Below are 23,000 nucleotides of genomic sequence, written 5' to 3' on the forward strand. Positions count from 1 at the left end.
GTTTGCATATAAAGAGCAATGCCGACCGGGTAATACTGTATATGTTGGCCACTTTCTCCCTAGTAATGGAGGGGTATTTACAGTTATGCTGTGCTTATGGCGACATTTATTTAACATTTATTTAACATTTTTTTACATCTCCCGGCAGTTAAGATGGCGACTGAGAGATGTCTGTTTAAGAATCTGTATACGCCCACGGAGGGCGGTCCTTGGGGACGCGTTGTCCTTTCGCACCCTTTTTGTTATTGGATCCCGGCGGGTCATTATTCTCTGGCTTGACGGCGGGAGGGACCTATTGGGCAGATGGCACCCTATGTTTACAGGGGTTTATGTAGTACTCCCGGCGGTTCACCTAAGTCTCTTCCTTACCGCCGGGAATTGTCCGCTACATCACCACCCAGGTGGGGCGATCTTTAGGACACCATTTACTTGGCGTGTTTCAACCCAGTTTAAAACAAAGGATGCATATTATCGGGTCTTTGTATGCAGACACTTGTCCCCTATGTTAGGCTGACTGACTGACAGAATGAGTCGGATCATAGTCTTAGTTCCCCTGTTGCAGGGAGGATTCTGGCAGGATATGTAATAAAATGAAAAGAAAAAGTGTGTGGTTTTTTCTGTTTAACATTTAAAGCGACAGTCACATTTTTTTTTGTATGCTACATCCTGACCTAATTACTCCCTCATCAGCTTTGACTGTCAGGAGTCTAGTAATTCCGGGCATCCCAATCCAAATTTATTTTATAGGATTGTGCCCAATTGAATTTTTGACACACAGGCAGTGCTCTGCGGTTTTGTGCAAAGTGGTTGCCTTTAATGTTCTTAGTCATTTTTTTGGTGTTACCTTATTTACTATGCTTATAAGATAGATTGTTTTGCTGCGTGACAGCAATGAGTCATATTTTTACAATTTAAAGTGACAGTGCAAATTTTTTTAAAAAAGTGTACCTTTTTATTAAGGATTTTATGACTGTTGGTTTGTTTGTTCATCCTTGTTGTAGGATGATATAACAACTCGCTATAATAGGTTACTTTGAGATTTAAAGGACAAGTAACTTTTTCTGTGTTCAGTTTGCAACTGTTTGTTTGTTAACCTTCCTTTGTGATATGGATAACGCAAGTGGAAGATAACTTGAACAGCGCCTTACAACCTTTACGGGTGATTTGCTGCGCTTTACAAGTACCCAATACACACACATGTACTTCATTAAAGAAACAGTATCGTTTCTTATGAGAAGTTTTAATTCCTTTTGCACCCTTCATTGAAATAGAATTAAGTTCTTTCTGTTCAGTGCATGCTCTTTTCTTGGCGCCTTGCCGAAATCCTAAGATTGGCAGGTACCCAAATTTGCATGTACATTTCTGAAGCTGGTGATGCACTTTTGCTTGCGACTGTACATTGCTTTTGTCCAATAAGTAAATAGTCTCAATGATAACAGTCGGGGTCATTTTTTTTATTAGGACCTTACTGCTTTTTCTTGGTGTGCATTCCACTTTTGTGTATTAGGATGGCACAGCAACACACAACAATTACTACTTTTAACTTAGCTGTTTCAGTTATAAAATTTCTGATATTTCCTTGCAGATTTCTTGGTAAAGGATGCTTATCTCGGCGGCTAAGAGTTCGGGTTTCTGTCTTGGCACGCGGTGCCTTATGGTTGAATTTTTGGCCTACAGAGGCATCGGCTGAATTTGTTTTTGATTGTTCCTTGCAAGGGGACCGGATCTCGTAGGGGGCAGACTTATCTCTTTACCCAGGCTGGGATAAGAGACGTTCAGGATCCCTAGATACTTGAATTGTGCTTCAAGTGTACCAGTTGGAGTTAAAGAATTCCTTTCCTAGAGGAAGGTTTCTTCTTTCATGATTATCTGGTGATCAGATACAAGAGAGGCGTTCTTACGTTATGTAAGAGATCTCTCTTCTATGGGCATAATTCGATTAGTTCCAATACAGGAACAGAAGCAGGGGTTTTATTCAAATCTTTTTTGTGGTCTCAAGGAAGAATCTAAATCTATTCGGACAATTATTACATTGATCCAAGAGGGTCAATATATGACTTCCGTGGACTTAAAGGATGCATATTTTCTTATTCCTATCCACAGTGATCATTACAAGTTCCTGAGATCTGCCTTCTGGCCAAACAATTTCAATTCGTGGCCTTTTCTTTTCGGACTGGCCACGGCACCCATAATCTTCAAGGGTTCTAGGGTTTCTGCTGTCGGTTTTCAGACCGCGGGGCATTGCAGTAGCGCCTTATCTGGACGATATTCTGACCCAGGCGCCGTCTTATCAACTGACAGTCTCATACTGACATAGTTCTGTGCTTTCTAAGGACTCATGGATGGAAGGTGAATCTAGAAAGGAGTTCACTAATTCCACAGACAAGGGTTCCCTTCCTAGGAACTCTAATAGATTTTATATCCATGAAAATCTTCTTGACGGAAGTCAGTAAGTTGAAGATTCTGAATACATGCCGAGCCCTTCAGTCCAACCCTTGGCCATCAGTGGCTTAGTGCATGGAGGTAATTGGATTGATGGTGGCGGCAATGGACATCATTCCGTTTGCGCGTTTTCATCTCAGTTCTCTACAGCTGAGCATGTTCAGACTGTGGAATGGAGATTATTCAGATTAGTCTCCTCAGATAGATCTAGATCAGGAGACTCTCTTCTCTGATGGTTGTCGCAGGATCATCTGTTCCAGGGGATGTGCTTCCGCAGTCCCTTCGTGGGTGATGGTGACAGCGGACGCCAGCCTACTAGGTTGGGGTGCAGTTTGGAATTCCCTGAAGGCTCAGGGTGTGTGGACTCAGTCGGAGTCACTTCTTCCAATCAATATTCTGGAATCGAGAGCAATATTCAATGCACTTCAGGCGTGGCCTCAGTTTGCTTCGGCCAAATTTATTCGCTTTCAGTCGGACAACATCACGACTGTGGCTTACATCAATCATCAGGGAGGAACAAGGAGTTCCTTAGAGATGACAGAACTATCCAAGATAATTCGGTGGGCGGAGGCTCACTCTTGTTATCTGTCAGCAATCTACATCCCAGGAGTGGACAACTGGGAAGCTGACTTTTTAAGCAGACGTACATTTCATCCGGGGGAGTGGGAACTTCATCCGGAGGTCTTTGCCACTCTGATCCTCAGATGGGGCAGACCGGAGTTGGATCTGATGGCATCTCGTCAGAATGCCAAGCTTCCAAGATACGGATCCAGGTCAAGGGATCCTCAGGCCAAACTGATAGATGCCTTGGCAGTGCCTTGGTCGTTCAACCTAGCTTATGTGTTTCCACCGTTTGCTCTCCTTCCCCGGGTGATTGCTCGGATCAAACAGGAGAGGGCTTCAGTAATTCTATTCGCGCCTGCGAGTCCTCGCAGGACTTGGTATGCCGATCTAGTGGACATGTCTTCTCTGCCGCCGTGGAAGCTTCCATTGAGGCAGGACCTTTTCATTCAGGGACCCTTCCAACACCCAAATCCAGTTTCTCTGCAACTGACTGCTTGGAGATTGAACGCTTGATTTTATCTAAGCGGGGGTTCTCTGATTCGGTCATTGATACTTTGATTCAGACACGTAAACCTGTTACTAGAAAGATCTACCATAAAATATGGCGTAAATATCTTTATTGGTGCGAATCCAAGGGCTACTGATGGAGTAGAGTTAGGATTCCCAAGATTTTATCTTTTCTCCAAGAGGGATTGGAGAAGGGGTAATCAGCAAGTTCCTTAAAGGGACAAATTTCTGCTTTGTCGATTTTACTACACAGACGTTTGGCAGATGTTCCAGACGTTCAGTCTTTTTGTCAGGCTCTGACCAGAATCAAGCCTGTGTTTAGACCAATTGCTCCACCCTGCAGTTTGAATTTAGTTCTTAATGTTCTTCAAGGGGTTCCGTTTGAACCCATGCATTCCATAGACATAAGGTTGTTATCTAGGAAAGTTTTATTTTTGGTTGCTATTTCTTCTGCTCGTAGTTACAGCTCATTCCACTAGGGCTGTGGCTTCCTCATGGGCATTTAAAAGCGATGCTTCTGTTGAACAGATTTGCAAGGCTGCAACTTGGTCGTCTCTTCACACTTTTTCCAAATTTTCCAAATTTGATACTTTTGCTTCTTCTGAAGCTGTTTTTGGGAGAGAGGTTCTTCAAGCAGTGGTGCCTTCCATTTAGGTTCCTGTCTTGTCCCTCCCTTTCATCCGTGTCCTGTAGCTTTTGGTATTGTATCCCACAAGTAAGGATGAAATCCGTGGACTCGTCATATCTTGTAAAAGAAAAGGAAATTTATGCTTACCTGATAAATGTTATTTCTTTTACGATATGACGAGTCCACGGCCCACCCTGTCATTTCTAAGACAGGTCTTTATTTTTTGTTAAACTTGTCACCTCTGCACCTTTGGCTTTTCCTTTCTCTTCCTAACTTCGGTCGAATGACTGGAGGGGAAGGGAGGAGCTATATATATATATATATATATATACAGCTCTGCTGTGGTGCTCTTAGCAGGAGGTTAAATCCCACAAGTAAGGATGAAATCCGTGGACTCGTCATATCGTAAAAGAAATAAATTTATCAGGTAAGCATAAATTTCCTTTTTTTGCACAAATTATTAAAGAGACAGTACTTCAAAAATGTTATTTAAAAAGAAAGATAATCCAATTATTACCCATTCCCCAGTTTTGCATAACCAACACTGTTATATTTATAAACTTTTTACCTCTGTGAGTACCTAGTATCTAAGCCTCTGCAGACTGCTCCCTTATTTCAATTCATTTTAGCCAATCAGTGCTGACTCATAAATAACGCCATGGGAGTGAGCACAATGCTATCTTTATGGCACACATGAACTAACACTGTCTTGCTGTGAAACTCAAAATAAGAATGAGGCAGCCTTCAAGGGCTTAGAAATTAGTATATGAGCCTACCTAGGTTTAGCTTTCAAGTGTGATATGAGAATAAGCGCTTGGGGCAATGCTTAAGTCGCTCTACACATAGGTGTTATAGCTCACCTAAAGGGGATAATATAATCAGAAATAAGTGAAGAGCGGCAAAAGATTGATAGTATAGTTATATATTTTTTTTATTTGTGTGTAAAAGTATATAAAAAGGGGTTATACAGAACAATACATATTGGAATCAATATGTGGATATAAAAAAACAATGATTAAAAACAGACTCTAAGGTGCACCTTAAAAGTAAAAATAAAATAAGCTTCTCTAGTCCCTTGTTAATTAATGGAAAGAGTCACATCAATATGGTGTCCATATGTTGGCGTATTCCAATGTTGTTGTATTCCAGTAGGTGATGGTGAAAAATCCCAAAATTAAAATTTAAACAATAAAAAAAAATTAAATAGAATAAAAATAAAATATGATCATATAAAAAGTGACAAATATGTGTCAAAAAACGTGAAAAAATTGAAAATTAGATACGTGAAAAAAATGTATGAAAAAATATAAAAAAATGGAAAAAAGAGTGAAAAATTATATGAAGAGGCTTGTATAAACAGGTGTGACAACTGTGATGGACGATTTTAGAACATAAATTCTAAAAGGATATTGTGGTCTTTACATAGACTCCCTCTGTGATGTAGTGGATCTTCTAAAGTGTTGATTCGAAGTGTCTTGCTAGTGACCTGTACAAATATATCACAATAGTGCAATATAGCTAAAAATCACATGCAGCAAATAGAATAAGTCTTACCAATACTGTCAACGCGTTTCAGCCCTGGGTCATGGGCCTTTATCAAGACTAAAGTATGGTAATGCCTATAAGCCTTATATAGTGTGTATATTGGTAGATTTGGTCTACATTTCCTGTTTTGTTTGGGCGCCAAAAAACTACTAACTTCCTGTGCATCGGAATGAGACTTCCCCCTCCTATCGGAGTGTATAGATTGCCGGAAGTGATGTCATGTATCAGCATCGTTTCCGTATTTAGACATGTATATTGGCCGTTTGCCTTCCTAGCATCCCATCGACTAGTCAATGTGTCACTTCTATCTAGTTTTTCAGAGAGTGGTTCTCGAGAGTCTCTACCTTAACATTGTTGCTTTGAAACAAGGTATATATTATAGTTCCACGTTGTTGATGGAACTAACCGGAAGTGATGCACATTTCTTCGTCACTTCCGTTTTAGCGTGTCTCAATACACCCCGTTGTGTACAAGATCACTTACATGAAGTGTCTGCTAGTGTCAAGTATCAAGTCATCCAAACATCAGTGTGGTGTAGTCGGATGTGGTATTCGCTGTGCATCAGGTCAATTTGATAATAGTTTAGAATATAGGTAGCTTATCAGCTTTTTCACTCCTCATAACTGGTATCAGTGTATATAAACTGAATCTAGTTCACATCTTATAAAAAGAGAACTTGTAACACTGAGTATCATAATAAATGGATGCGTACACATCGCTATTACGACACCAAGCTGACCTCTAGTTTTACTCCAGGTATCTTGGTTGCTATGTTACCATGGAGACGCCACGCACAGTCCTAAATGACATGTAAATCGCTACGGTATTGATTATTCCTATTTGGCTTAAAAGGGAAGTATCAAAAATGTTAAAAAAAAAAAAAAAGAGTGTAAAGAAACTTATGAAATGTGTACATATGCAATTGAGTTACACCCTATGACTTGACGCACAGAGTTGGAAATTTGAAACATGACAATTCCCAAAGTGCTGACATGAAACCTGTGTGGCTTAGTTAATGACATAAAGCATGTGGGACTTGGTATTGTCATGCTTATTCATGGAGGCACATAGTACAGTAACTTTGTATACATGAACATATTGAGTTATACCCTGTGACTTATCACACAGAGTGGCACACTTTAAACTTGGTATTGTCATACTTATTCTTTGAGGCATATAATACAGTAACTTTGTATACATGAACATATTAGATTATACCCTGTGACTTATCACGCAGAGTTGCACACTTTAGACAAAACAATTTCCAAAATTCACAGCATGGAGCATGTGGAGCTTAGTGTTGTCATCCTATGTCCTTATACGTAAGGCATATAGTACAGTACCTTTGTGTAGCATCTCTGGTGTAAATGATTTCAAACATATATTATCATTAACTTATCAGGATGGGTATTGGTAAATCCCAGTTAGTCGTATATGAAAGAAGTAATCGTATATGGGTTTGTAGTAACCCTGTACATGAGTCATTACACCTCTCATACTGTGGTCTAAACTGATGTGTAATGTCTACTAGAATAAATAATTACATCTAATATGAAATACACCTAATGGAATGAATATGGTCTGGTAGAGTTAGTGTGATGACACATACAGAATCAGGTATCATATAGGTGTAGCCATATGTGTATAGGATAAACGAATGGAGTAAATTGTAGTAACTTGCAGTGACACCTCTAAGATGTTACTAGTCTCATTCATATGTCTATGTTTAGCTTTCAACAAAGAATACAAACGGAACAAATCAAATTTGATGATAAAAGTGCATTGGAAAGCTGTTTAAAATTGCATCTGGATCATGAAAGTTTAATTTTAACTAGACTGTCCCTTTAAATCAATTTATTCAATTAGTTTGTTCCTTGGATAGCATAAGTAACATTTATAACAGACATTTCTTTCATGTAATTAGCAAGAGTCCATGAGCTAGTGACGTATGGGATATACATTCCTACCAGGAGGGGCAAAGTTTCCCAAACCTCAAAATGCCTATAAATACACCCCTCACCACACCCACAAATCGGTTTTTACAAACTTTGCCTCCCATGGAGGTGGTGAAGTAAGTTTATGCTAGATTCTTCGTTGATATGCGCTTCGCAGCAGGCTGGAGCCCGGTTTTCCTCTCAGTGTGCAGTGAATGTCAGAGGTATGTGAAGAGAGTATTGCCTATTTGAATTCAATGATCTCCTTCTACGGGGTCTATTTCATAGGTTCTCTGTTATCAGTCGTAGAGATTCATCTCTTACCTCCCTTTTCAGATCGACGATATACTCTTATATATACCATTACCTCTGCTGATTCTCGTTTCAGTACTGTTTTGGCTTTCTACTACATGTAGATGAGTGTCCTGGGGTAAGTAAGTCTTATTTTTGTGACACTCTAAGCTATGGTTGGGCACTTTTATATAAAGTTCTAAATATATGTGTTTAAACATTTATTTGCCTTGATTCAGGATGTTCAACATTCCTTATTTCAGACAGTCAGTTTCATTATTTGGGATAATGCATAATCAATTTTTCTTACCTTAAAATTTGACTTTTTTTCCTGTGGGCTGTTAGGCTCGCGGGGGCTGAAAATGCTTCATTTTATTGAGTCATTCTTGGCGCTGACTTTTTTGGCGCAAAAAAATTTCTTTGTCATTTCCGGCGTCATACTTGTCGCCGGAAGTTGCGTCATTTTTTTGACGTTTTTGCGCCAAAAATGTCGGCGTCACCGGATGTGGCGTCATTTTTGGCGCTTAAAGCATTTAGGCGCCAAATAATGTGGGCGTCTTTTTTTGGCGCTAAAAAATATGGGCGTCATTATTGTCTCCACATTATTTAAGTCTCATTGTTTATTTGCTTCTGGTTGCTAGAAGCTTGTTCATTGGCATTTTTTCCCATTCCTGAAACTGTCATTTAAGGAATTTGATCAATTTTGCTTTATATGTTGTTTTTTCTATTACATATTGCAAGATGTCTCAGATTGACCCTGAATCAGAAGATACTTCTGGAAAATTGCTGCCTGATGCTGGATCTACCAAAGTTAAGTGTATTTGTTGTAAACTTGTGGTAACTGTTCCTCCGGCTGTTGTTTGTAATGAATGTCATGACAAACTTGTTAATGCAGATAATATTTCCTTTAGTAATGTTCCATTACCTGTTGCTGTTCCATCAACATCTAATATTCAGGGTGTTCCTGTTAACATAAGAGATTTTGTTTCTAAATCTATTAAGAAGGCTATGTCTGTTATTCCTCCTTCTAGTAAACGTAAAAGGTCTTTTAAAATTTCTAATTTTTCAGATTAATTTTTAAATGAACATCATCATTCTGATAATGATTTTTCTGGTTCAGAGGATTCTGTTTCAGAGGTTGATACTGATAAATCTTCATATTTATTTAAAATGGAATTTATTCGTTCTTTACTTAAAGAAGTCTTAATTGCATTAGAAATAGAGGATTCTGGTCCTCTTGATACTAAATCTAAATGTTTGAATACAGTTTTTAAACCTCCTGTAGTTATTCCAGAGGTTTTTCCTGTCCCTGATGCTATTTCTGAAGTAATTTCTAGGGAATGGAATAATTTGGGTAATTCATTTACTCCTTCTAAACGGTTTAAGCAATTATATCCTGTGCCATCTGACAGATTAGAGTTTTGGGACAAAATCCCTAAGGTTGATGGGGCTATCTCCACTCTTGCTAAAGGTACTACTATTCCTACGGCAGATAGTACTTCCTTTAAGGATCCTTTAGATAGGAAAATTGAATCCTTTCTAAGAAAAGCTTACTTATGTTCAGGTAATCTTCTTAGACCTGCTATATCTTTGGCGGATGTTGCTGCAGCTTCAACTTTCTGGTTGGAAGCTTTAGCACAACAAGTAACAGATCATAATACTCATAGCATTGTTAATCTTCTTCAACATGCTAATAACTTTATTTGTAATGCCATCTTTGATATCATTAGGGTTGATGTCAGGTATATGTCTTTAGCTATTTTAGCTAGAAGAGCTTTATGGCTTAAAACTTGGAATGCTGATATGTCTTCTAAGTCAACTTTGCTTTCCCTTTCTTTCCAAGGTAATAAATTGTTTGGTTCACAGTTGGATTCTCTTATTTCAACTGTTACTGGGGGGAAAGGAACTTTTTTACCACAGGTTAAAAAATCTAAAGGTAAATTTAGGTCTGCTAATCGTTTTCGTTCCTTTCGTCACATTAAGGAATAAAAACCTGATCCTTCCCCTACAGGAGCGGTATCAGTTTGGAAACCATCTCCAGTCTGGAATAAATCCAAACCTTTTAGAAAGCCAAAGCCAGCTCCCAAGTCCACATGAAGGTGAGGCCCTCATTCCAGCCCAGCTGGTAGGGGGCAGATTACGATTTTTCAAGGAAATTTGGATCAATTCGATTCACAATCTTGGGATTCAGAATATTGTTTCACAAGGGTACAGAATAGGCTTCAAGATAAGGCCTCCTGCAAGAAGATTTTTTCTTTCCCGTGTCCCAATAAATCCAGTGAAGGCTCAAGCATTTCTGAAATGTGTTTCAGATCTAGAGTTGGCTGGAGTAATTGTGCCAGTTCCAGTTTTGGAACAGGGGCTGGGGTTTTACTCAAATCTCTTCATTGTACCAAAGAAGGAGAATTCCTTCAGACCAGTTCTGGATTTAAAAATATTGAATCGTTATGTAAGGATACCAACATTCAAAATGGTAACTATAAGGACTATTCTGCCTTTTGTTCAGCAAGGGCATTATATGTCCACAATAGATTTACAAGATGCATATCTGCATATTCCGATTCATCCAGATCACTATCAGTTTCTGAGATTCTCTTTTCTAGACAAGCATTACCAGTTTGTGGCTCTGCCGTTTGGCCTAGCAACAGCTCCAAGGATTTTTACAAAGGTTCTCAGTGCCCTGCTATCTGTAATCAGAGAACAGGGTATTGTGGTATTTCCTTATTTGGACGATATCTTGGTACTTGCTTAGTGTTCACATTTAGCAGAATCTCATACGAATCGACTTGTATCGTTGTTTCAAGAACATGGTTGGAGGATCAATTTACCAAAGAGTTCGTTGATTCCTCAGACAAGGGTAACCTTTTTAGGTTTCCAGATAGATTCAGTGTCCATGACTCTAACTGACGGACAAGAGACGTCTAAAATTGGTTTCAGCTTGTCGAAACCTTCAGTCTCAATCATTCCCTTCGGTAGCCTTATGCATGGAAATTCTAGGTCTTATGACTGCTGCATCAGACGCGATCCCCTTTGCTCGTTTTCACATGCGACCTCTTCAGCTTTGTATGCTGAACCAGTGGTGCAGGGATTATACAAAGATATCACAATTAATATCTTTAAAACCGATTGTACGACACTCTGACGTGGTGGACAGACCACCATCGTTTAGTTCAGGGGGCTTCTTTTGTTCTTCCGGCCTGGACTGTGATCTCGACAGATGCAAGTCTGACAGGTTGGGGAGCTGTATGGGGGTCTCTGACAGCACAAGGGGTTTGGGAATCTCAGGAGGCGAGATTACCAATCAACATTTTGGAACTCCGTGCGATTTTCAGAGCTCTTCAGTCGTGGCCTCTTCTAAGAGAGAGTCGTTCATTTGTTTTCAGACAGACAATGTCACAACCGTGGCATATGTCAATCATCAAGGAGGGACTCACAGTCCTCTGGCTATGTAAGAAGTATCTCGAATACTTGTATGGGCAGAATCCAGCTCCTGTCTAATTTCTGCGGTTCATATCCCAGGTATAGACAATTGGGAAGCGGATTATCTCAGTCGCCAGACATTACATCCGGGCGAATGGTCTCTTCACCCAGAGGTATTTCTTCAGATTGTTCAAATGTGGGGACTTCCAGAAATAGATCTGATGGCTTCTCATCTAAACAAGAAGCTTCCCAGGTATCTGTCCAGATCCAGGGATCCTCAGGCGGAAGCAGTGGATGCATTGTCACTTCCTTGGAAGTATCATCCTGCCTATATCTTTCCTCCTCTAGTTCTTCTTCCAAGAGTGATTTCCAAGATTCTAAAGGAGCGTTCGTTTGTTCTGCTGGTAGCTCCAGCATGGCCTCACAGGTTTTGGTATGCGGATCTTGTCCGGATGACTACTTGCCAACCGTGGACTCTTCCGTTAAGACCAGACCTTCTATCGCAAGGTCCTTTTTTTCCATCAGGATCTCAAATCCTTAAATTTGAAGGTATGGAGATTGAACGCTTTATTCTCCGTCATAGAGGTTTCTCTGACTCCGTAATTAATACTATGTTACAGGCTCGTAAATCTGTTTCTAGGAAGATATATTATCGAGTCTGGAAGACTTACATTTCTTGGTGTTCTTCTCATCATTTTTCTTGGCATTCTTTTAGAATCCCTAGAATTTTACAGTTTCTTCAGGATGGTTTGGATAAAGGTTTGTCTGCAAGTTCCTTGAAAGGACAAATCTCTGCTCTTTCTCTTCTTTTTCACAGAAAGATTGCTAATCTTCCTGATATTCATTGTTTTGTACAGGCTTTGATTTGTATAAAACCTGTCATTAAGTCAATTTCTCCTCTATGGAGTTTGAATTTGGTTCTGGGGGCTCTTCAAGCTCCTCCGTTTGAACCTATGCATTCGCTGGATATTAAATTACTTTCTTGGAAAGTTTTTTGTTTCTTTTGGCCATCTCTTCTGCTAGAAGAGTTTCTGAATTATCTGCTCTTTCTTGTGAGTCTCCTTTTCTGATTTTTCATCAGGATAAGGCGGTGTTGCGAACTTCATTTAAATTTTTACCTAAAGTTGTGAATTCTAACAACATTAGTAGAGAAATTGTGGTTCCTTCGTTGTGTCCTAATCCTAAGAACTCTAAGGAAAGATTGTTGCATTCTTTGGATGTAGTTAGAGCTTTGAAATATTATGTTGAAGCTACTAAAGATTTCCGAAAGACTTCTAGTCTATTTGTTATCTTTTCTGGTTCTAGGAAAGGTCAGAAGGCTTCTGCCATTTCTTTGGCATGTTGGTTAAAGTCTTTGATTCATCATGCTTATGTCGAGTCGGGTAGAACTCCGCCTCAAAGGATTACATCTCATTCGACTAGGTCAGTCTCTACTTCCTGGGCATTTAGGAATGAAGCTTCGGTTGATCAGATTTGCAAAGCATTAAATTGGTCTTCTTTGCATACTTTTACTAAATTCTACCATTTTGATGTGTTTTTGGTAGAAAAGTACTTCAGGCAGCTGTTTCAGTTTGATTCTTCTGCTTATAATTTCAGTTTTTTTCATTATAAGATTTAAACTTTGTTTTGAGGTGTGGATTATTTTCAGCGGAATTGGCTGTCTTTATTTTATCCCTCCCTCTCTAGTGACTCTTGCGTGGAAGATCCACATCTTGGGTATTCATTATCCCATACGTCACTAGCTCATGGACTTTTGCTAATTGCATGAAAGAAAACATAATTTATGTAAGAACTTTCCTGATAAATTCATTTCTTTCATATTAGCAAGAGTCCATGAGGCCCACCCTTTTAGAGGTGGTTATGATTTTTTTGTATAAAGCACAATTATTCAAATTCCTTATTTTTTATGCTTCGCACTTTTTTCTTATCACCCCACTTCTTTGCTATTCGTTAAACTGATTTGTGGGTGTGGTGAGGGGTGTATTTATAGGCATTTTGAGGTTTGGGAAACTTTGCCCCTCCTGGTAGGAATGTATATCCCATACGTCACTAGCTCATGGACTCTTGCTAATATGAAAGAAATGAATTTATCAGGTAAGTTCTAACATAAATTATGTTTTTTTATAATGTTGTAATGTTTTCCACGACCCACACTTATCTACTTCATAATACCACCCGAGAACTAAGCAAAATTGATAATAGAACTAAAATCAAAAGTTGTTTAAAATGTTATACACTATCCAAACCATTCAAGTTTTTCAAGTCCAAAAAAAAATGAATGATTCAAATAGGGCATGTAATTTTAAAGAAATTTCCAATTTACTTTTATCACCAATTTTGCTTTGTTCTTAGTTGAAAGCTAAACCTAGGAGGTTCATATGCTAATTTCTTAGACCTTGAAGGCCGCCTCTAATCTAAATGCATTTTGACAGGTTTTCACCACTAGCGGGCATTAGTTCATGTGTTTCATATAGATATTATTGAGCTCATGCATGTGAATTTACAGAGGAGTGAGCACTAATTGGCTAATATGCAAGTCTGAAATAACTCAAATTAGGGGGCAGTCTGCAGAGTCTTAGATACAAGGTAATTACAGAGGTAACATGTATTATTATAACTGTGTTGGTTATGCAAAACTGGGGAATAGGTAATTTAAGGGATTATCTATCTTTTAAAATAGAAATTCTGGTGTTGACTGTCCCTTTAAGTTTACAGGCCCTTCTTAATAACTGTGAAATGCATATAGGACTAATAAACTGATACTTTGCCTTGACTATATCAGGCATTACACAGAAGCAGGTTAAATGTCATGTTAAAGATCAGATACGTCTTATTGATGTGACAACTGCTTATAAACACCCTTGCAGCCACTGATGCAGCATAAAACATATTTCAGTATATATTATATACACAATCTCATCAAGATAAGAGCCTTATCAGTCCCCTAAATTTCCCGCCCCTCCAGACAGGCTGGCGCCATCCCTAGACTCCATGGTCCCATAGTGTGCAGCAGTATAAGGATGGTGGTTCTGGGGTGATCCGGGGGGAGCGGAAGCCCTTGCTCCCCAGCTGTTATAGTCCAAAAAGCGACATGATCCATGGCTGAGGGCCAGAGCTATGGGTGACTAAACGTACACCGGGAAGGCCACTGGAGAGTGGTGGTTGTAGAGGGGCCCGGAACCTCCGGTTCCCAAGGGAGCTCCCCTCCGGCAATCACCCCACCTCTTGCCCTCCCCAAGGGTACCAATCCCCAAAAGAGCGGAGCTCTGGGACAAGAGACCGCTGTAGCGACCTGGGGTAAGGGACACCGGGGATGCGGGTCGATGTGGCCGACTGGAAGTTCCAGGGGCCCGGTCGGCCGGATAGAGACTAGGCGGTCAGGGACCAGCTCTTTCCTGATGATCTGTGACTCACAAACAAAGTAAATCCAAGGTCTGGGAGATCGCCATGGCTCTCAAAAAGCTAAAATCCGCTTAGAAATAGGAGGGGGTGAGGTAGTAGAGGGGTGGAGGTTTACCCCTGCAACCTGGTATCCGTGACCGCTCCCCCAGCAGACCCGGAGCTATTCCATTTGTTTGCCGGGAAAGTCCATCAGCGTTTCCATTGCTCTTTTCCGGCTTGTACTAAATTTCAAAGTTGAAGGGCAGCAGGGCTTAACTCTACTGCAGCAATCGCCCATTGTCCCTAGACATTTTGTGGAGCCATACGAGGGAGTTATGATCCGTGAGGATGGTGAAAGGCCTCCCATAGAGGTAGGGCTGCAGTTTCTTAAGGGCCCACACTAGGGCCAGACGGCACTCCACCGCTGCGTAGGCTAATTCCCTGGGCAATAGCTTTCGGCTGATGTAAGCTTCGGGGTGGTCCTGCCCCTCCTCATCTACCTGGCTTAGGACTGCTCCTAACCCGAACATAGAAGCATCTGTGTGGACACAACGTTTGGTGGAGTCAGGAACGGCTAGGACATGGGCAGAGATCAAGGCAGACGAGGCTCTGGAAGGCAGTCTCACATTCTGGGGACCACAGGACCTGTCGGGAGTCGCTTACATGTTAGGTCTGTCAGGGGCTTTGCCAGGGCACTGTAATTGGGGACAAATTTATGGTAATACCCGGTGGTTCCTAAAAAAGCTAGGACTTGTGTTTTGGTCTTGGGGGTTGGCCAGTTCACCATTGCCTCAATTTTGTCCGACTCCGGCCGCTGCTTTCCACAGCCCACTCTGTGGCCCAGGTACTGGACCTCCAAGCGTCCTATGGTGCATTTGTCTGGCTTCAGGGTCAGAGCGGCGGAGGCCCTGATGCAATCTAAAATGATTCCTAGGTGGACCAAATAGTCCTCCCAGGTGTCGCTATAGATGGCGATGTCATCCAGGTATGCGCAGGCATAATCCTGGAAGCCATCGTTCCTTTGGAAGGTAGCTGGAGCGTTCTTCATCCCAAACGGCATGACCTTGAACTGGTAGAGGCCGAAGGGTGTGATGAAGGCAGACTTGGTGACGGAATCAGGGTCTAAAGGGATCTGCCAGTATCCCTTGCAGAGGTCGAGAGTGGTCAGGAAGTGGCCGCGGGCATTTCTGTCTAATTGGTCATTGACTCGGTGGATAAATAAGCGTCAGTTGTCGTGCTTACGGTAGTCAATGCAGAACCGGGTAGTCCCATCTTTCTTGGGTACCAGCACCATCGGGGAGGCCCAGGGGGGACTGTTGGACGGTTCAACAACACCAAGGTCCAACATTCCCCTGAGCTCACTGTGCATACTGCCCTGACCCTGTAGGTTGCCTTTCGTAGGGGGGCTTGTCCCGGAGTCTCCACTCGGTGTATGGCCGCTTCGATGTACCCAGGGACAGTAGAGAACATATCTAGTCTGTCTACGAGGAGTCGCTGGATTTGCTCTCTCTGTCCAGTCTCTAACCTCTCGTCTAGGGGGATGTCGGCTACTCCTTGGGGGGTCTCATTTTGCTCAGGGAGCTCCAGCATGGGAATATTTTGAGTTCTGTACAGCCGGAGCACAGATAGCGGCCACATCCTGGGTCCTTTCCAGGTATACCTTTAACATGTTCACATAAAAGGTCCGGCGGACTTGGTCATCTGAAAATTTGGCTTCCAGGTAGGTGGTCTCATTCAGCTGTTCCACCACCTGGTAGGGACCCTGCCAGGTGGCCTGTAGCTTATCTGTTTTGAAAGGCTTCAGAGCTAAGACCGTCTGCCCTACTGTCAAGGTCAGAGTATGAGCATTTTGGTCGTACCACCGTTTCTGTTTTCTTTGAGCAACCTGAAGGTTTTCTCGCACCCTGTTGGGGAGGTCCTTTAGTCGGTCCCCGAGTTGGAGGACGTACGCCACATCGAATGGTCTTTCCTCTTCTGTGGGCCCCTCCCAATGGGCTCTCACTAGGTGTAGGGGTCCCCTTACCTTCCTATATAGGATAGGTTTCTTTCATTTATAGTAAGTATAAGTGTCTTTCTTACTGTTGATATAGTTTTTAATCAAACATTTTATAGCAATTTTTTATATGCAAACAATCAGTCTTAGCTAAAACATTTACATAGTTTTTAACAAGCACAGTGTTTAGTCAAGATTCTGGAACACAGCAGTGAATTGGGTTCCCTGGTCGGAGATCACTTTCCGGGGGAAGCCTACCCTGGTGAATATCCGGACTCCGGAGCATTGCATTTGCCACTGTCTCCGCTTGGATATTGGCCAAGGGGATTGCCTCTGGTTATCGGGTAGCATAGTCAACCACTGTAAATATATACTTCTTCCCAGTGGGGCTAGGTCGGGCCAAAGGTCCAATTATGTCTACTGTTACTCTACTAAAGGGCTCACCAATAATGGGCAGGGGATTCAGGGGAGCTTTAGTGTGGTCTCTTGTCTTCCCTACCTTCTGACACACTGGGCAAGTTTTACAGTAGTCCTTAATGTCTACTGTAATTCCTGGCCAAAAGAATCTCTGGATCAGGCAGTGGTGGGTACTGGACTTTCCTAAATGTCCAGCTAGGGGACTATCATGCCCTATCCGCAGCAGGTAGGACCGAAACTTCTTCGGTACAACCAGCTGACGATTGGGCAGCGGCCCTTTTCTCGTACCGGAGCCCCCTCTCCCACTGGAAATGTTCCTCCCTGGGGGTCAGTGCCTACTCTGTCTCGGTAAGGGGCTAGGGTTGGGTCGCTCAAGGTCTCTTGTGAGAAGTCGGATAGGGGACGCCCAGGAGGGTTGGTCAAGGGGTAGGGTTGGAGTCAGAGCGGCAAGTCAGGGTAGAGGGTAGGAGTAAGATAGGAGTCGGGGCAAAATGTCTAAACTGGGTCCCCAGATCAGATGTGGTGGCTTGGCGTCTGGCTTGCTGGCAGGTGATCACTGCAGCAACATCCTGGTGTTTATCCCCCTCAAAAGCCTAGGCAAGGTGGCCAAGGTCTTTTCCCAGTAAGACCTCAGCAAGCAGCCCAACACCGCAATCCAGGTGGGGATCCTTAGTACGGCACCCACAGCCACCCCAACGGCAAGTATCCTCCCTGTATGGCCGGAAGCGGGGGCCAGGTGGGGTTGGACCAGGGTGACTGTAGCTCCAGTGTCCTTAGTCCCTGTGCTGCCTGCCCATTGACCCAGACGTCCTGGCAATGGTGTCGGCGATTGTCACCAGTTGCGGGGTGCACTTCATGCAGGACTTCTTCAGCCCAGCCGGTGTAGTTGATGGGGTCATCGGTGTACAGGCAGTGGGCCGCAGCTTAGTAGCTACTGACAGGAGTGCTTGTCCACTGAGCTGGAAAGGGATTCCTTGGCTTCCACTCTGGGCACTCTCTTATGTGGCCTGCACGTCCGCACTCGTAGCACCCCTGGGATGAGCTGGGGCCGGATGGGCGGACAGGCACCGGCGAGTCTGGGGATACCGCATAGGCACCGGAGGGTGGGCAGAGGTGGGAGTGGAGCCGGTCACCGATTGGGGCTCAGGGGTGGCCTGGCATACAAATATTGATCGGCCAGGACGGCTGCTTGGTCAGCTGTTGCAGGCCCCTTATCTTTGACCCAGTCTCGGACCTCCCCCGGGGAGTTGTTGTACAAATGTTCTAAAAAAATGAGCTGGGTAGCCTCTTCCAGCGAAGTCACACTGCAGCCTGCAAACCAAGAGTCCAAGGACTGTGTGAACCGGTGGGTCCACTTGGTGAACAGCTGCCCCTCTTGTCTCTTTAGCCTTTGGAACTTCACGCCTCTGGCGTGAGTCCATAGCGGACAAGGATGCATGCTTTCACCCGGCCGTAGTGCTTCTGATCCCCTGGAGGTACAGTGTGAAAAGCATCCATGGCTTTGTGCTTCTTCCGCAGAGTTTGGACAGCACATCTGGTAACCTGTCTTGACGTTTCTGCCTGGGAGAGACCTTGCTGATGCAATATAACTTCCTTGTGTCTTGCCATGGTGTATAACTTTGGACAATAAAATGTCTTTAGCAACCTCGCCTTGTTGACAGAGTTTGACTGTTCCTCACCCAGTTTTATTCATCCTACACATCTTTTACTCTTTCCGTTAATGATTGTTTTTCAGCCTACATTAGGCATTTGCATTCAGAAATTTTTGATGTCTCCAAATGTGAAAAGAAGACGGCCAATCGCTGCATTTGGCTCTTTTCAAAGCTGCATTTCTTCATGTGAAACTGCAATACCCTAAGATTTGGAATTGCACTGATTTTAGCGTGTTGCACTTTCACCATCAGAAATCTGGCTCTAAAAAAAAAGCTGAACACTGCAAGCGGCCGCCTCCTTTCCCATTTGGAGACATCTGAAACCTCCAAATGCACAGGCCTAGCCTACATATTAACTCCTTCATGCCTTTAGGAAGTTCCATTCCTTCCTAACAGCGATGGGCTTTAACGCTGAAGAACGGCATAGAATGTCCTACCTTTATATGGCACCCAGCAGCCTCCCACTTTGACGCAAGCAAGAGTCAGATTAAGGGGCATGCCTAGCAGAGTAGGCAGTCCCGCACGATCCAATTTGGTCTTGAAATCACGTGATCACATCAACCATCAGTTGATTTCATTTTTACAGCAAGAGTTTTTAGATCGGAAATTTGTTCTGATCTAAGCACTTACACCTTATCATGAACGGGTCAAATTGATAATCATTAGCACCTGTTTGGTATAAATGTTTAATCATGCACCTGACTTTATTCCTACAAAATCTCTGACTGCTCCAGGGTGGATTTGATTTATATCGTTAGCAGTAAGACTCAATTTAAATCACGGTTTTCTACATCAGTGCTTTCCAAACTGTGTGTCGGGACACACTAGTGTGTCGGCAGCAGTGTGTAGGTGTGTCCCTGCTTCAGCACAAATTATTTGTAATTTTTTTTTTTGGTTTCTGACTTTCCACCTGCATATTATGCATATCACATGGTTGACACGTGATTGATACCTAGGGGGACACAGATCATCTTAACCTATTGGCGCAGCTCAGTGGGAACTAAAACTATTCCCATTGGCGGCACATTGGTTCCTGACTGCACGTGTAGTCTCCTTAATTTGCTTGTGACTGCACGTGTAGTCAGTGAGTGGGAGAGCAGTGTGTTTGCAGCGTGGGCAGTAGTCAGACTCACCGAGCTATGAGGGAAGCAGCTTAAACGCTGAGCTGAAGTCAGAAGTCAGTGGGGTTTTTTTTTTGCAACTAGCTCCCAGTAGTGCATTGCTGCTCCTGCTCTTGATATATGGATAGGAACTGGAAGCTTTAGAAATGCTTGATGATGAAATGCGAGTGTCTTTATCTAATATTCCACCAAATATTCAGAAATTCAACCTCATACATCCCATTAAAATAGTAAGTAGGTATTGGTGTTATTAAACTTTTTTTTAATTCTTGCACATACATACTGTTACTTGTAAATACATTTCATTATTATATGATTCATGTATGTGTCCGTATCTCTTAAAACAAGTTAGTTTAACCTCCTTTTTGCTGGTACAACTGAATTACTGTGTCGCGAAATGATGTAGGTCTAAAAAGTGTGTCACCAACATAAAAAGTTTGGAAAGCTCTGTTCTACATAAAGGTTTCACTTTTATAATAATAACTTTTAAGATCATTTTATCCATTTATATTAGAAAATTACTGATTTTATATACCATTAAAAAATACATAAATAGATCATTGAAATTATTGGTAAGTGAACTAGTTACAGTTTAATAGGCTCATGTTTTCAGCTGTTCTTTATTGGAAGGAGAAAAATGATGATTACCTTAATAACAACAATTTTAATAGCTTTATTTTACTGAAACAATAACATTTTTAATGCTTGCCCCTCCCTGCTCACACTTATCTCCTTGTGCAGATATGTTTTCCTCTAAACAATCTTCTTTTCATTGAGCTTCTTAAAACTTAGTAAGAGTTGATTTTGTTTACATAGATTTGCAGGGGAGCAATGGCATTAAAGGGACATTAAAGTCAAAATTAAACTTTCATGAAAAGTATATCCAATTTACTCCTAATCTAATTTGCTTTGTTCTATTGGTATCCATTGTTAAAAATGCGCACATAGGTAGGCTCAGGAGTAATGCACTATTGTGAGCTAGCTGCTTGTCGTTGGCTCACCCAATGTGTTCTCCTAGCTCCCAGTAGGGCATTGCTCTCCTTCAACAAAGGATGACAAGAGAATGAAGCACATTATTAAAGAAGTGAATCTGAAAATTGTATGCTCTGAGAGTCATAAAAAAAAATATTATATTTATGTCCCTTTAAAGGGACACTGAACACAATTTTTTTTCTTTCATGATTCAGAGCATGCAATTTTAAGCAACTTTCTCATTTAGTCCTCCTATTAATTTTTCTTCATTCTCCTGCTATCTTTATTTGAAAAGCAAGAATGTAAGTTTAGAAGCCAGCCCATTTTTGGTTCACAATCTGGGCTGTGCTTGCTGATTGGACAGCACCAATAAACAAGTGCTGTCCAGTGCTAAACCAAAATTTATCTGGCTCCTTAGCTTAGATGCCTTCATATTCAAATAAAGAGCTCAATGTTCTCTATATGAAACACATGAACTAACGCCCTCTAGCTGTGAAAAACTGTAAAATGCAGAGGCGGCCTTCAAGGGATTAGAAATTAGCATACTAGCCTACCTAGGTTTAGCTTTCAACTAAGAATAACAAGAGAACAAAGCAAATTTGATGAGAAAGGTAAATTAGAAAGTTGTTTAAAATTACATGTCCTATCTAAATCATGAAACTTTAATTTGGACTTTACTATCCCTTTAACATTTTTGCTGTGAAGCAGGGGCATGTTATTTCTGCAGACAAATTCACAGCTTTGAGAACTACAAAACCAAGAATACGTGATATCAACTAGACAGAAACAATGCCAAAAATAATCTTACAGAAACCTCATGACATTGTGTATGTATTATTGAAATTAATTTACCCAAAAAATTCAACTTTACGACCATAAATATACAGCCTCATGCTACATAATTAAAAACTAATCTTTATTTCAGGATGAATAACCTTGTAGATTTACTTATTTCATTTTTTGTGGGGTTTTTTTATAGGCACATCAACAAAGTAGAAAAGCAGACCGGTTTTTGGCAACAGGGAAATATGAAGAAGCAATTGCATGTCACAAGAAAGCTGCAGGTGTGTATAAAGGGACTAACTGTAGATTGTCATTTCAGATTAAATATTTTGGAGGCTTTGATAAGTATCTTTTCCTATAATTGTAAAATTAACCACAGAACAATGTTTCCTTGTAAAATCTCTTTGTAAAATTCAGAAAGTTCCTAAGGAATTCCCTTTCTGACGTACTTTTTCTCAGTTTATCAGTATCCCTTCTTGGTACTAAGAACTGATGAGAAAGTGTCCAGTTAAAGACGACTAAATCTGCCCCATTGCACAATTCACACTTATCATTTGTCATCTGCATTGTTTGTTAGTATCCTCAGTAGGTCAATTTAAAGGGAAATGAAACCTAAACAATTACTTTTGTGATTCAGACAGAGCTTACAATTTAAAAAAAAAAAATCAATTTACTTCTATTATCAAATTTGCTTTGTTCCCATGATATTCTGTGTTGAAGAGAAACCTAGGTAGGCATCTGAAGCACTACACGTAAGGAAATAGTGCTGCCATATAGTGCTCTTGCTAATAGATAACATTCTTGCAAAACTGATGCCATATAGTGCTCTAGAAATGGGCCGGCACTTATGCATACATCCCTGTTTTTTAACAAAGGATACCAAGAACAAAAAAAAATTATAATAGTAGTAAATTAGAAAGTTGTTTAAAAGTGCATGCTGTATCTGAATCATGAAAGAAAAATGTTGGTTTTCATATCCCTTTAAAGTGAAGGTAAACTTTGGTGAATGAAAGCAGTTTTTTTAAAATACTATTAAAAACAGGGGCACTTCCATTCATCAAAGTTTACAAAGCAGCAGTTTTGTTATAAAAAAAATAACTTTTTTTTTATTTCACAGCTAGAGCAGCTTCCCCCACCTAGAGATCCTCTATTCACACGTCAGCAATGACTAATCCTGCTTCCTCTAATCACAGCATGGCCTCAGGCAATGACTACCCTGGGGGGGAAGCTGTGATTGGAGGAAGCAGGATTAGTCATTGCTGACGTGTGAATAGAGGATCTCTAGGTGGGGGAAGCTGCTCTAGCTGTGAAATAAAAAAAAAAAAGTAATTTTTTTTTAACAAAACGGCT

General features: G+C 41.4%; 1 protein-coding gene across 1 annotated transcript in view; it reads left to right on the top strand.

Moving 5' to 3' along the window:
• The window catches only part of NRBF2 (nuclear receptor binding factor 2), an 81,701-nt gene that overhangs the window by 25,084 nt on the left and 33,617 nt on the right, over positions 1-23,000 (top strand). Inside the window, exon 2 of the mRNA XM_053692263.1 lies at positions 21,847-21,931. Within this exon, the coding sequence (XP_053548238.1) occupies positions 21,847-21,931 (85 nt within the window). The remainder of the gene's footprint in view (positions 1-21,846; positions 21,932-23,000) is intronic.

Source organism: Bombina bombina, chromosome 9 (genome assembly GCF_027579735.1).
Source record: "Bombina bombina isolate aBomBom1 chromosome 9, aBomBom1.pri, whole genome shotgun sequence".
Classification (NCBI taxonomy): domain Eukaryota; kingdom Metazoa; phylum Chordata; class Amphibia; order Anura; family Bombinatoridae; genus Bombina; species Bombina bombina.